Below are 15,521 nucleotides of genomic sequence, written 5' to 3' on the forward strand. Positions count from 1 at the left end.
ATAGGCCAAGATACTTAGAAGTGTCTAGGAACACTGACCACTCCAGACTTCCAGAAAAAAACAGAAACAAAACCCCTGAAGAGCTCTACCTCAGAGATCACAGTGAAGCGCAGGTCGATGGCCCTCACTAACGCCGTAAACCAGCCTCAACCCAGCAAAGTCCTGTCTAGCTTCAGGTGACCAATCAACACTCTCCACCTATGAGAGGGGACAATGAACCGTCTCTCTGTAAGATGACCATATCATCTGGAGCCTTGATGGTTGTTTTTTCTTTTAAACAGGAATGTCTGACATTAACTCAAAACTACAAAAAACACCAAATATAGAACCATATGACTGATAACCAAAGAAAAAAGCAGGCAAAATAAATAGACCCTAGGATAGTCCAGATATCAGAACTAGTTCACAAGGTCTTAAAAATAAATAGGATCAGCATGTGCGACAAAATGGCAAAACTACAGAAAAACAGAAAAGTTTACCAAAGCACTGTGGAAGTGAAAAACATATTGCCTAAAATTAAGAACTCATTAAATGGACTAACAGTAGAGTAGACACAACAGAACACAAGACACTGGAAGATACACTTCGCATTGTCTAGTTGTGCTAGTCATTTACTGCCGCTCCTCTTCCCAACCTACTCATCTTTGTCCTATTTATGAAACCGGAACTGGACCCTGCAAACACTTTTCCTTTGCCAGCTGGTGCGACGCTTAGCTTGTCAGTACAAAGTGATGGATGGATGGTGCAAGGCATAACAGAGGGAGAAGCTTCCGACCCAGGTTCTGAGGTGTGTTCATAGCTGCCCCTATGGTGCAACTGCTAGGGGCACGCAGGAGACCCGGTAGTGCCACCCTCCAGCCTGCAGAATTGGCACCCAGCCCATTTCCGCTCGCCACACTGGCCCACCAGCACCCTGTAGGCCACACCAGTTCCGGCCTGCGGCACCTGTGAGTTTAGGTCTCCATAATCCTGCCGTCACACCCTCTCCAACAAGGAGGACGGGAAGTCAGCCCGGGGCAGGGAAGGGAGAGCTGGGGAAGGAGCCTTCTAAGTTTTGTTCCCTCTTAGGTATTCACTCTGGGCCATGGAATAACTGCTTTCTACAACCACTGTGCTTTGCATTCTTTGGAATGCTCTTCTACTCCATGAAATAGCTAATAAGTCTCTTTACTCAATTTCCCAATTCGAGTTCCTGGTATGGTTTCTGCCTCCTGACTAAACTCCGAATGACAAACTGGTCAAGCTTCATTTTAAGTGTATCATATTTGTACTTTCAAGATGTTCCGTTTTCCTACAACTGTGCTTTTAAGGCCTAGTTTATAACACATACCTTCAAAAGCATACCTGTGTATGCACATGCATATATATTAATCTCTCCTTACCCTTCCACACCACATGGTCCAGCAGGAGGGCCCTTCCCTATATACCCCCCAGAAATGCACGCACATACTCACTGAAACAGACACAAGAATATTCTTGAGAGCACTGTCCACAACAGCAAAATCCTGAAAAGAATCCAAATGTCAATTGGACAAATAAACTATGCTCTGCACTCATGCCATGGAATGAGCAAACAACAAACTACAGGGGTGAAGCCCACAAATGAATGTGGGGTGATGAGGTGCCCAGTGGCTCAGTCGGTTAAGGGTCCGACTCCTGATTTCGGCTCAGGTCATGATCTCACAGTTCGTGAGTTCGAACCCCATATCGAACTGCTATTTCTGATCTAAGTGTTGGTTACATGATATGTTTACTGTTTGGAAATCCTCCATGTAACACACTTGTGATTTGTACACTCTTCTGTAGATACATCATTGTTCTATAAAGAATCACTTATAACTGATCACAGAACCCGCTCCTAAGTCTCCGACACTTCCTATGCAGGGAGCTGGTAAAGCGCCCCTCCCACTCCCCCCACAGCACCACGTGCACCTACCTCCATCCCTGCACATATCACCGCAGGCTGCAGCCCCATTCACTTCTCTGGCTTGAGATTATGTTCAGCTTTAGGGCTAAAGAGAAGCCTTTTAGGGGTCTCTAATGAGGCAGTAAATAAATATTTGAAAAATGACAGAGATCGCCGTTTTAAAATCTACCGTAGACCACGGCACAGGGAAGCGTCTCGAAATAGGGGTACCACACATCTGGATAGCATTTTGCAACCATGGGCCATGCAGCCCAACTCAGCAAAGTGCACAGGGGATGGGCACTGTTTTGCAAGGACACATTTAAAGATGTCCTTGTGGAGGTAGCACAGTGAAGAAAGAGCAAGGGAGAAGTGACAAGGTGTGAGCACAAGCCTTCTTTCTACACTTACATTCCATCTGAGCAAAACAGTAAGCGAAGGAATGAGTAACATCAGATTCCCTGCCATGAAGATACTTGTCCCAAACCCAAGACCACTCTCACCTTCTTCAAACCAGGAAGTCAGATATCAGTGGCTTCCACTTTTGCTATAATTGCAACACATGTCCTTCTCATTTAAACTTCTGAACCACCCTTCCTTCTTGGTGCAATTTTATTTTAAATTAAAGGGAATTATCATTACTTTTGGGGAAAGAATTTCACAATGCCCTTTGGGTAGCCAAACATACCACAGGGCATTGCAAAACCGAGGCTGAAAATCATTGCCTCGGAGATTCTGTTAACTGATTTTTATCTCCCAGTTTCTCTAAAACTGAATCTCTTCTATTTTGAAATTTTCACCTAGAACATATTTTCTAGTTTTGGAAACCAACAAATCTCTTAATAAAAATACACACATGCATGCATTGTGCACCTCTACACACCAGACATTCTTCTAGATACTAGGACATGGCAGTGAAGAAAATGAATTCGTTCTCTCATGAGGCCTCCATTCCAGTGAAGAAGCAAGGGGAACTCTCTATCCCAATCTGCCTGGGACTACCCAGTTTCAGCACTGAGTGTACCACATCCCAGAAAGCCCATCCCCCTCAGGCACACGAAGGCCACTGGTCACCCTGGGACAGAGATGCCAAATAAATAAGCAACCAAAAATCTATAGAATAGTAATAAGTGCAAAGAAGGCAATAAAGCATGATTTAAAAATGAGAGAGTAAGGGGGAAGGTGTTACTACTACTTTGTATCAGAACACCGGGAAAGGTCTCTCTGATACAGTAACATCTGAAAATAGGAGGGAAGCAAGCTGTTCAGATAAATGGGGGAAGGGAGTTCTGAATGAAAATGGTGGACAGCAATTCTCTAGCTGGATTTAGATTCAATGCAATTCCAAAATCCCAGCTAGATTCTTAGAAGAAGCTGAAAGCTGATCCTAGGAAATGCAAGGGACCCACAATAGTCAAAGCAATCCTGGAAAAGGACAAAGTTGGAAAACTCGGACTTCACAATTTCAAAACTTATTACAAAGTCACAGCAGTCAAGACAGGGTACTGTATAAGGTTAAAATACAGATCAGATCAATAGAAATGAAAGTTCAGAAAAACACCCTCACATTTACAGTCAACTGAATTTCAACAAGAATTCAAAAAACTATTGGAAAAAATCATTTTTCCAATAAATCATATTTAGACATCTGGATCTCTACTTATAAAACAATGAAGTAGGGGCCCCTATCTCACAAAATATACAAAAATTAACCTGAAATGGACCAAATATCTAAATGTCAGAGCAAAAATTACAGAAGTTTTTAAGGACAACAGTAAGATTTCATAACCTCAGACTAGGCAATGGTTTCTTAGATATGAAATCAGAGCCACACATGACAAAATAAAATGTAAAGAAGTTAGACTTTTTTCTTGTCCTCCACATACTACCTAGAAAGTTAAAAGACAACCCACAGAATGGAAGAAAATTCTGACAAGTCGTACATCTTCTATCCAGAATATACAAAGAACTCTTATACCTCAACAACAGAAGGCAAATAACTCAATTTAAAAAATGGGCAAAGGAGCTGAACAGACACTTCTCCAAAGAAGTTTTTAAAATGGCCAATAAGCACATGAAAAGATGCAAAACATCATTAGCCACCAGCAACAAACAAACCAAAACCACAATGAGATACCACTTCACAGGCTATAATCAAAAATGCAGATAATAACACATGTTGGTTACTTGGATGTGGAGAAGCTGGAACACTTATATACTGCTGGTGTGCGTGTAAAATGGTAGAGCCACTTTGGAACGCAGTCTGGGAGTTCCTCAAAAAGCTAAACGTGGTTACCATTTGACACAGCAATTCCACTCCTAGGGATATACCCAAGAGAAATTACGACAGTACTGATAATGGCCAAAACACAAAAACAAACCAAATGTCTATTAACTGACAATGGATAAGTAAAATGTGGCCTATGCGTACAATGTAATATTATTCAGCAATACATAACGAAGTAGTGATATATGACACATTGAAAACTGTATGCTGATGAAATTGGTCAGTCACAAGGGATCACACATTGTATGATTCCACTTATATGAAATGTCCAGAACAGGCAAATCCACAGAGACAGAATGTAGAATCGTTTCTGCTTAGAGTGGATACAGGTGGGAGTGAGGAGGATAAGGAAGTGACTGTTAACGTCTAAATTTGACTTTGATGATGTTAACTCAACACTGTGATGATCATTTCACAATATACACAAATATCAAATCATCCTGCTGTACACTTCAAAGTAATATGTTAAAATGTCAATTATACTTCAATTTTTAAAAATGTAAATTCAACTGTGGCAATGGTTGCACAACTCTGTGAATATACTAAAAACCACTGAATTATATACTTTAAGTGGGTAGATTACATGGCACATAAACTGTCTCAATAAAGCTGTTAGTTAAAAAAAAAAAAGAAGGGGTGCCTGGGTGGCTCAGTGAGTTAAGCATCCGGCTTCGGCTCAGGTCATGATCTCATGGTTTGTGGGTCTGGGCCCCGCATTGGGCTCTGTGCTGACAGCTAGCTCAGAGCCTGGAGCCTGCTACAGATTCTGTGTCTCTTTCTCTCTTTGACCCTCCCCTGCTCGCGCTCTGTCTCTCAAAAATAAATAAAAAAACATTAAAAAAAAAAAAAAGAAATGGAGCTGTCCGCAAAATGGAAAATGATACCTCACTGGAAACAATGTCAAGCAAAGACAAATGGCCTTCTGTTGGAGACGTTACTATAAAAGATGGGTTCAATTAGTGATTCCCAATAACAGTTCACAAACTAATACACAGAAATGGCCCAGAGACTTTAATGACTCTTTGGCTCCGTAACAGTGTAATTCGCTATTCCTGTATTTTTAACAGGCTTCCTAAATTATTCTAATGGCCAGAAGTGGAAACCACTGGCCAACTACAGTTATAACTCCATGATTTTACGATTCTCTGGTGTCCATGAGATTATCTGTTTCTGCTGTCTGTCTAGTCTTCATCTGGTGCTACTATCTAGTATTTTGCATTCATCTGAGGATCTCAAAGTCCTTAATGAAACTTGTCTCTGTGAATGAAGAGCATGAGTTTGGAAAGAGGTGACTTCATCTGATGGATTAGAGCACCTCACATATTTTCATTGACTTTATGTGCATCCTTTATTTAAGTTACTTCAAATCCTTTCATGGAAAGAAGCCAGTTTAAATAAATTAAATAAATAAAAGATCACATATATTCTCAAAAAGTGTATTTCTCAAACTGGCACACATTTGTTTCTCAAGTATTTGCAGCTTAATATACTTTTTATTAAAGAGCACAAGCATATTATGGAATCAAATGCAAATTAATTTTTATTAATTTTGAAGATAAAACCCAGGAACTTCAAGGAAATTCCATATTTGCCTCAGCAACTACTTTGGACTACGCTCCCAGAATCTAACGGTGCCTATTCATTCCCTCCTGCAATTAGGACTTCAGGGGGAAAATCCAAAAACTCTAGACATCCTGTTCTCTACTCCACGGGTGATGTATATGTAATCCTTCCTTCATTCAGAACCATATATAACAAATCAGGTTATTAGTGACTGTGCTCTGCACAGTGTAGGAAGGAAGGAAAAAAGGCTGAAATGAATTGAAGAATTAAACCACTGCCTATTAACAACTGAGGGAAAAATCCTTTGGAGGCATGCTATCCTCAGGGAGACGTGTGCTGACATTTGTCCTGTCATCCTAGTGTTCTAGCCAGATGACAGTGAGCATCCAGGGCACCTCTAGGGCTGGGTGGACCTCACCAGCTGGCAGCGGGTGTCCCATGGTTGCTTTTCTAGACATGCCTAAACCACCGGTCCCGGAAAAAGCACTGGGGAGCCTGCTTGAGTCCTTAGACTGACTATTGCTGAAGAAAGCATTCCCCTAGATTTGTCATCCTTCTCTTAGACACAGCGCTTTGATTTCTTTTTTTTTTTGTGGCTGTTCCTCTTCAGCTAATTTCTCAAAAACATCTGCAAAAACTTCACTCAGGGACTAAGTAATAAGATGAGTCGAGTTATAATATCAGCTGTAACACAACTATATAATTCTAGGTCAAGTTTCTCAATGTTAGAATAGAAAAGTAGTGGGGCACCTGGGTGGCTCAGTTGGTTAAGCAACCGACTCTGGATTCTGGCTCAAGTCATGATCTCAGGGTGGTGAGATCGAGCCCGCGTCACACTCTGCACTGGATGTGCAAGTCTCCTTGAGATTCTCTCTCCCCCCTCTACCCTCCCCCGCTTGCATTGCTCACTCTTGCACAGGTGCTCTCTCTCTCAAAAAATAAAAAAAAGAATTTCAAAACCCATAAAAAAATAAAATAAAATAGAAAAGTGGAATAAGCTGAAACTTGAAGTCCTTCTTGGCTTTTAAATTCTACACTCTCACAAAACTTTTCAATATTCAAGATATGCCTTGCAAAGTTTAAAGGCAATTCCAAAAAAAAAAAGTTATAAACATTTCTTATCCTTTCCTTCACATATTCCTTCTTGTATCATCCTAGCTCAAAGCCCTTTTTTCTCCCTCCCCCAGATTTTTGCCACAGTCCTCAGTTCTGCTCCTCAACCTTTCCTTGATCCATTTTATTGATCACATTGCTATTAAACGATTCTGTAATTATCATTTCCTTCAGTGGCTCTTAACCTAGCATTTAATGCTCTCCACAATCTTGTCCCAACTTCCCTCTCTAACCTTTTCCAGTCTTTCTTTATATTAACTTACACTTCAGCAAACCTTCCAGTACCTTCTTCTATGATATATTAGACATTTCATTTGTTTTATATCATCCCCCCTATTTGAAATTCTCTCTGCCACACTCCCCACTTAGGACCCATTCTTTGAGAATGAGTTCAAGTCTCATCTCTACTACAATGCCTTTTCTGACAACCTTCTTTAAATTCCCAGAGCACTTAGCCTGTAATACATCTTTGGCCTTCAGCACGTTACCCTCCACCCAGGAGATTTAACACAAAAGAAGTCTGTAGAGATACTTCCGCCTCTTTTACCCCAGGTAAGGCCCCTCTGCTTCAACATGGGGTCAACGTGTAATACACAGCATCCAAAGGGACCAATGCTGAAACTATGCATTTTTAAAAATCAATTAACAGTTTGAGTGTAATTATTAGAAATTTTGCAACAAACCCAGCCTACTCTTGCCAATTGCACTTTTACAGCTGTGTTCTAAAATTTAAGATAATTCTTTAGGTTTAGGGTTAAAACTTCCTGTTTAACACTTCCCTTTTTAAAAAGGGAGGGGGCGGACAAGATTTCAAAGTCATCGAAAATTTTAATTACAAAACTTTGAGACAAGAAAGACCAAGCAAAGAACATAGCTTAGAACAATAAAACCCTCTGATAGTATAGACATCATAACAAAATTGAACTTGCGAAGAGAAAGAAAGAGACATTTTGTCTGCTCAGACCTTTTAAACAAAATGGCACATGTTTTTCTCCACGAGCAATGTGAAACACACAATTTTTTATGTAAACCACATGTGCTCTGACAAGTACCACTGCTCCTTTCCCTGCTTTAACCTCAGAAATATTTTACTTTAACTACAAAGTTTTTGGTCTTGCTTAATAAAGAACACTTAATCTGGTCTTTACCCTTCTGATACTGAGATAATATGGATGCAAGTCCAAATTTGCCACTTTCACTTCTATCCAGAATAGACCTCTTGAACAAGCTCTGTGATGAAGTGTTAGTAAACTTTAGAAAATTGATTGCAGGCATGAACTATTAAGTTAAAATAAAGAAATCTCTTCAACATGTCTCTTTAAGCTGAAGTAAAATATTTTAATCAATATACTACAGATTTCAATTCAAAATAGTCTGAAAATAAAACAGCAATGAAAAAAATCTTTAAACTATTTTGGCACACAAAGAGTTGTACTTATTTCAGAGGACAGAGGGGGAAAAAATCCCACATGTTTGGCAAATTTATCTGTCAAGCAATTGTCAAAAGCTAATTTTATTTTCCTTCAACAAACAAAGATCATCCAAAATGAGCCTGCAGTACTCACGTGCAAAGCCGAAGGATCTGGAAGGAATTCAGCATCTTCTCCAAAGATAAAATCAGGGGGCAGCTCTGGGTATTGGGCATTGAAAATGATATCCCCTGAAAGAAAAGAAAACATCAGGCCTTTTGTATTTCCTTGCTAATTTATGAATGCTCTGAGGAATGCAGCACAAACACTTCTGGGAAAGAAAAAAAAAGTTTACATTTAGTTTAACAAAAAGAAAAAAATTTGAGGGGCGCCTGGATGACTCTATCAGTTCAGCGTCCAACTCTTGATTTCAGTTCAGGTTATGATCTCACGGTTCGTGAGTTCAAGCCCTGCATCAGGCTCTACTCTGTCACATTCTCTCTGCTTGGGATTTTCTCTCACCTCTCTCTCAGCCCCTTCCGGGCATTCTCTCTCTAGCTCTCTCTCCCCCACTCCAAAATAAATAAATGATTTTTGAAAAGCATTTTCTAAGTGATTAATTCTTCAAATGGAAGAAATGATATCATCTTTTGTATTAGTACCTACAACATGGAATCAAAAAAGTTTTGTCTCCTACCACACTACAAATAAAAATACCCAAGTAGAAAAGTGGAAGCATTCGCATCCGAACTTCATGAAAATTCTTCTATAGGAAATGTTACTGTCCAATCACTGCCTGCTAATTAATAAGCCTTTCCTAAAGCATGTTTCTCTAAAGATAAAGACCTTGCCTTGAAGAAACTAAACATACAAACTTCTGGTATAATGGAAAGAATATTTGGCGTGGAATCCAAACGGTCAGCTTTATATCCACAATGTATCCTAATTATTTATTAGCTCAACTCATCTTAAGGCAAATTTTAACTTCCTTACACTTCAGTTTCTTCATCAGTAAAAGGGGATCTAGTAGTGCTGGTGTCACAGATTTGACGTGAGAATAAATCATGGCAGCTGGAGATGGGAGCATCAGTTATTACTGATATCATCTTGAAACACAAGACAAATTACAAAGTCACCTAAGAAATGCGTGTTGTTAAGTTCTTTCCCTTCTGATCCTTTCCTGTCTCCTTCTTTAGCTCTTTTCCCTCCTCTGGTCACCCCAAGAACCAGTACTCATCATTCTGCTAATACCAGCCAGAGCAGGTTAGTGTGTCGACAACTGAACACACATACTGGGTTCTAGCGTATGAGTGTGTATACAAGTGCACACGCACCTAACCTCTGCACCCATGCACAGTTTTGTCAGTCCAATCATGTTTCCTGCTCAAACAAGGCCTTCACAGTAATATCCAAATTGATAGACTTCAGTTCTCACTGGAGCCTTTCTACCTCCATGTACTATGTATTTCGATCTCAAACTTAGTAAGTCTAAAAACATGCTCATGACTGTCCCTTTTCTCACTCCTCACTTCCCCTAGCTGGTTTTCTTATTTCTAGGGATGCCTTGATCCTCCATGCTCTGACTTTAGTGTCCTCTTTGACCTCACGCGCACCCTTTATACTATTAGAAAGCCAGTCATCTCAATTCTCCCTCCAAAATGTTTCTTGTATGGGTATTTCCTGCTAATAGCTCTGTCCAGGCCCAGGTGACCTAGTTCATGCATTCATGCATCCAACAAAAAAAGTAAAATTGAATTCTGCTCTAGCCACTATGCTAGCCACTAAAAATAAAAGAAAAAATGCTATTCTTTAAGAATCAACAGACTAGAAGAATTCAATGATAATCACACCCTCTTAAATGGGCTCCTGAAACAAGTTTCTCTCCAGCCCATAATATATACTATCACCAAGTAAACGTTCTTAAAGTATTGCTTTGCCTCAAAACTTTCTGCCTCAAAAAACTTCAGTGATTTGCTAATGCCAAATGGAGTAAGGGCAAACCTTTCAAACTAGCCCTTAAAGGCCTCTGCAATACGATGTTCCTACTTATTGGTTCACCCTTCTGTCTACAAGCCAATACCAACCTTCCATTCCAGTCGATATGATCTGCTTACTGGCCTCCAAACTATGACACCTACTTGAAATACTCTTTCCCCTTGCTCAGTCCATACCCATCCTTTATAAGTCCACTTAATTACCTTGTCTGGCATGAAGACTTGCCTAATAAATCCAGTAGACACCAATCATCATATACTGACTAGTTATGCCACTCACTTGACTATTTGGCTGTAGTATTATATTGTTTTTTCCTGTTCTACTCATTCCAAAAACTCATAATAAGCACACGGTATGTGTGAGGCACTGTGATGCACACTGTGCCAATACAGAGATGGCTCTCCTCAAGGAGCCTACGTTGAGTTAGGGAGACAGAACATACACAGAAGCACAAATACAGAGCAGTACAAGGACAAACACTTGACTTCCTAAATATCTTACAAGCATTCAGAGAATAAACATGCTTATACTTATTTCATGTTTCCAATGGGGCAAAGTGTAACATACAGAATATATTCAAGAATTGTTCAATATATTAAAAAATTCTATTTTCTGAATTGGATATCTAAGTGCTGTTGATCTATAATTAGGAATAAAGTGCAGAAGAGTTACTTCCACCTCTTTCTGTAGAGAATAAATATGAGCAAGAAAATACAGCCTTTGTATTTACTCAAGAAGAACAAACACACTACTTCAAAAAGCTATATGCACCCCTCTGTTTACCACAGTGTTATTTACAAACCAAAGATAAAGAAGCAACACAAGTGCCCATCAATAGATAAATGGGTAAAGAAAATGTGGTGTACATACATGACGAATTATTACTCAGCCATAAAAAAGAATGAGATTTGCAACAACATGAATGGACCTAGAAATTATAATGCTAAGTGAAATAAGTTAGAGAAAGACAAATATCATATGATTTCACTTATATTTGGAATTTAAGAAACTAAACAAAGAAAAAAAAAAAAGAGACAAACAACAACAAAAAAAAACCCCAGACTCTTAAATATAGAGAACAAACCAGAGAACAAACTGGTGGTTACCAGAGGGGAGGTGGGTGAGAAGATGGGGGAAATAGATAAAGGAGATTAAGAGGACACTTACTTTTTAAGTTTATTTATTTATTTTGAGAGAGGGAGAGAGACAGAGACAGAGAGCACATGTGTATGCATGAGTAAGGGAGGGGCAGAGAGAGAGGGAGAGAGAAAGATTCCCAAGCAGGGATTCTCAAACTCACAAACTGTAAGATCATGACCTGAGTCAGACGCTTAACCAACTGAGTCACTTAGGCGTCCCTAGAGTACAGTTATTTTGATGAGTGCTGAGAAAGGTATAGAATTGTTGAATTATATTGTACACCTGAAACTAATAAAACACTATATGTTAATCATACTGAAATGTTTTTTAAAAAAGGAAAATATACTTTTCAGAAGCTAGATGTAGAATTAAATTATCAAAAGTAGTATAATCACGACCACTTCTTCACCTTACCCACTATCATTATTCTGATTTTCAACTGTATCCATTACAAATTATAAACTTACTTCAAATGTGCTAACTATAAAGCATTAACCCAAACTAAGACTAAGAAACACCAGTAGAGATAATATGAGCATTCTGATTACTCATTCTTATTCAAATATACTCAGTACACACAATTCCTTAGAAGGACATATACATTAGAGATATGGTTTTAGAAGTCCCACGCTGGTTTACTTCAGTGACATTTAGAAAACAAATTCATAAAGATAACAGAGCAGAGGCATCAAAGTTTTGGAAAAAGCCAAGCTAGAATCTATTGTGCATCTTAATATTCAAAAAATAAGCAGCATGCTAAATTCCAATAGAAGTTTTGGGGGTGCCTGGGTGGCTCAGTTGTTTAAGCGTTTGACTTTGGTTCAGGTCATGATCTCACACTTTGAACTGCCAGCATAGAGCCTGTTTGGGATTCTGTCCCTCCCTCTCTCTCTGCCCCTTCCCCCACTCTCTCTCAAAATAAATAAATAAACTTAAAATAAAAAGTTTTATCACTTTTGTCACTACAAGAGGATATAAAGCTGGATTTTCAAGTTCCCAAAGTATCATTGTCAGTAATACATATTTCCAAACCACAAACATTAAAATCTGATCCAAGGAAATCCACTTTTGCCAATTCTACTCAACACTGGACTGGAGAGTCTAGCCAGGGCAATTAGGCAAGAAATAGAAATGAATGGCATCCAGATTGAAAGAAAAAGCAAAATTATCTCTGTACACAGATGACATGATTTTGCATATAGAAAATCCTAAGGAATACACACGCAAACACACACACACACACACACACACACACCCATCAAAATAAACAAGTTCACCAAGGTTGCAAGATACAAAATTAATGCATAGAATGAATTACATTTTTATAACACTAGCAATGAAAAATCCAAAAATGAATTTTTTTAAAAATCCATTTACAATAGCACCAAAAAGAATAAAATACTTAGGAATAAATTTAGACAAACAAGCAAAACTTGCACACTGAAAACTATAAAAATGTTGAAAGATATGGAAGAAGGCCTACATAAATGGAAAGACATCTCATGTTCATGGATCCGAAGCCTTAATATTGTTAAGATGACAATACTACCTAAATTAATCCACAGTTTTCATGCAATCCTATCAAAATGCTTACTGGCCTTTTTTTTTTTTTTTTTTGGCAGAAACTGGCAAAACAATCCTAAATGTCATACAGAAGTGCAAGGGTTCCAGCATGGCCCAAAAGCAATCTTAGAAAAAACCAAGTTGGAAGACATGCTTCCCAACTTCAAAACTTTTTACAGAGACACTCCAAATAAGACACTGTGGTACTAATGTAAGAACAGATATACTGATCAATGGAATAAAATTCAGTCTGGAAATACTTCCACATTTGTAGTCAACTGAATTTTTTTATGTTTAATTCAAGTATTCTTGACATAATATTAAATTAGTTTCAGGTGTACAACATAGTGATTCAACAACCACTATATACATTACACACATTACAAAGTGCTCACCATGCTACGTGTATTACAATATTATTGACTATATTACCTGTTATACTTTTCATCCTTGTGACTTATTTATTTTATTATAACCAACTGATTTTTGACCAGAGTGTCAAGACAATTCAGTGACGCAAAAAGAGTCTTCTCACCACCTCACACTCATAAAAAGTATTACTATTTAAAAAAAGAAGTGACTACTATAAAAAAAGAGAGAAAGATAATATAACAAGTGTTGGAGAGGCTGTGGAGAAACAGGAACCCCTGGGTACCGCTGATAAGAATGTAAAATGGCACAGCCGCTATGGGAAACAACATGGCATTACCTCAAAAATTAAAACACAGGATTACCATATGACTGAGCGATCCACCCCTCTGGGCATATACTTAAAAGAAGTGAAATCAGTGTTTTCAAACAGAAACTTGTACACCCATGTTCACAGCAGCATTATTCACAAAAGCCTAATGAAAACAACATGCAAACAAAACATGGTATACATATACAATGGAACATTATTCAGCCTTTAAAAAGAACATTCTGACACATCTATAATATGGATGTTGAAACTTGAGGGTGCTATGGTAAGTGACAATACGCCAGTCACAAGAAGACAAATACTTTGAGTCTACTTACATCAGGTACCAAGAGCAGACAAATCCACAGACAGAGAAGGAATGGTGGTTAGCAAGAGCTGGGGGAAGGGGTAACTTGGGAGCTATTTAACTGGTACAGAACTTTGGTTTTTAAAGATGAAAAAAGTTGTGGAGATTAGTTGTGCAACAATGTGAATACTGTTAACACTACTGAAATGTACACAAAAAATATTAAGATGGTGAATTTTGTTATTTTTACCACAAATTAAAATTTTTTTAAATAAAAGAATATGCTATTGACTGGATGTATCCCCCTTAAAAGTCATATGTTGAAACCTAATCCCCAGTGTGATGGTATTTGGAGGTGAGGCCTTTGATAGGTGAGCTCTCATGAACAAGATTAATCCCCTTATAAAAAAGACCCAAGAGAGCTCCCTTGCCCCCTTCTGCTATGGGAGGTTATAGTGAAAAGATAGACTATGAAGCAAGTGGCGGAACCTACCAGACACTGACTCTGACAGCACCTTGACCTCAGACTTCCCAGCCTCTGGCACAGTGAGAAATAGTGTTGTTTAAGTCCTTCAATATATGGTAATTTGTTATAGCAGCCTAAACAGACTAAGATAGTCTTTTTGAACCACTGGTGCTGTGCCACATGGTACTGGATAGCCACATGTAAAAAAATGAATGGGTCCCTAACTCACACCATATACAAAATTTAACTCAAAATGGATCAGAGACCTAAGTATAAGAGCAAAAACTATAAAACACTTTGAGGAAAATGTAAGACTATATCTTCATAACAAACAAAGTTTACTTAGATATGAATCAAAAGCACAAACAACAAAAGAAAAACTAGGTAAACTAACCTCCAAAAAGATTTTAAACTTTTGTCCTTCAAAGTACTTTATCTAGAAAGTGAATAGACAATCTGCAGAGAGGAAATACATGATTTGGCAAATCATGTATCTGATAAAGGACATATATCCAGAATATATAAAGAACTCATATACCTCAACATTAAAAAAGACAACCCAACTTAAAAATGGGCAAAAGAAGCATTATTTACAATAGCAAAACTATGGAAGCAGCTCAAGTGTTCGCTGATAGATAAATAGCTAAAGATGTAGTGTATACATACAATGGAATACTATTCAGCCATAAAAAAGAATCTTGCCATTTGCAACAACATGAATAAGCTAAAGAGTATAATGCTAAATGAAGTAAGTCAGGAAAGACAAACACCATATGCTTTCATTCATATGTGGAATTTAAGTAACAAAACAAATGAACAAAGGGAGAAAAAAGGAAGACAAACAAAAAACAGACACATAACTATAGAGAACAACCAAATGGTTACCAGAGGGAAGGTGAGGGGGATGGGTGAAATAGGTGATATGGATTAAGAGTATACTTCTCTTGATGAGCACTGAGTAACATATGGAAGTGTTGAGTCACTATATTGTACACCTGAAACTAATATAACACTGTATGTTAACTACACTGGAATTAAAATCTTTAAGAAAGAAAATTAACTTTAATAAATTAAGTAATTAAAAATTAAAACC

At 38.2% G+C, this 15,521-nt stretch overlaps 1 protein-coding gene across 8 annotated transcripts in view; it reads right to left on the reverse strand.

Moving 5' to 3' along the window:
• Positions 1-15,521, reverse strand: part of BABAM2 (BRISC and BRCA1 A complex member 2) — a 396,153-nt gene that overhangs the window by 300,165 nt on the left and 80,467 nt on the right. For all 8 annotated transcript variants that reach the window (XM_029938035.1, XM_029938033.1, XM_029938034.1 and 5 more), the window contains one exon: positions 8,435-8,529. In XM_029938035.1, coding sequence (XP_029793895.1) covers positions 8,435-8,529 — 95 coding nt within the window. The remainder of the gene's footprint in view (positions 1-8,434; positions 8,530-15,521) is intronic.

The sequence above is a fragment of the Suricata suricatta genome, chromosome 4 (assembly GCF_006229205.1).
Source record: "Suricata suricatta isolate VVHF042 chromosome 4, meerkat_22Aug2017_6uvM2_HiC, whole genome shotgun sequence".
NCBI lineage: Eukaryota > Metazoa > Chordata > Mammalia > Carnivora > Herpestidae > Suricata > Suricata suricatta.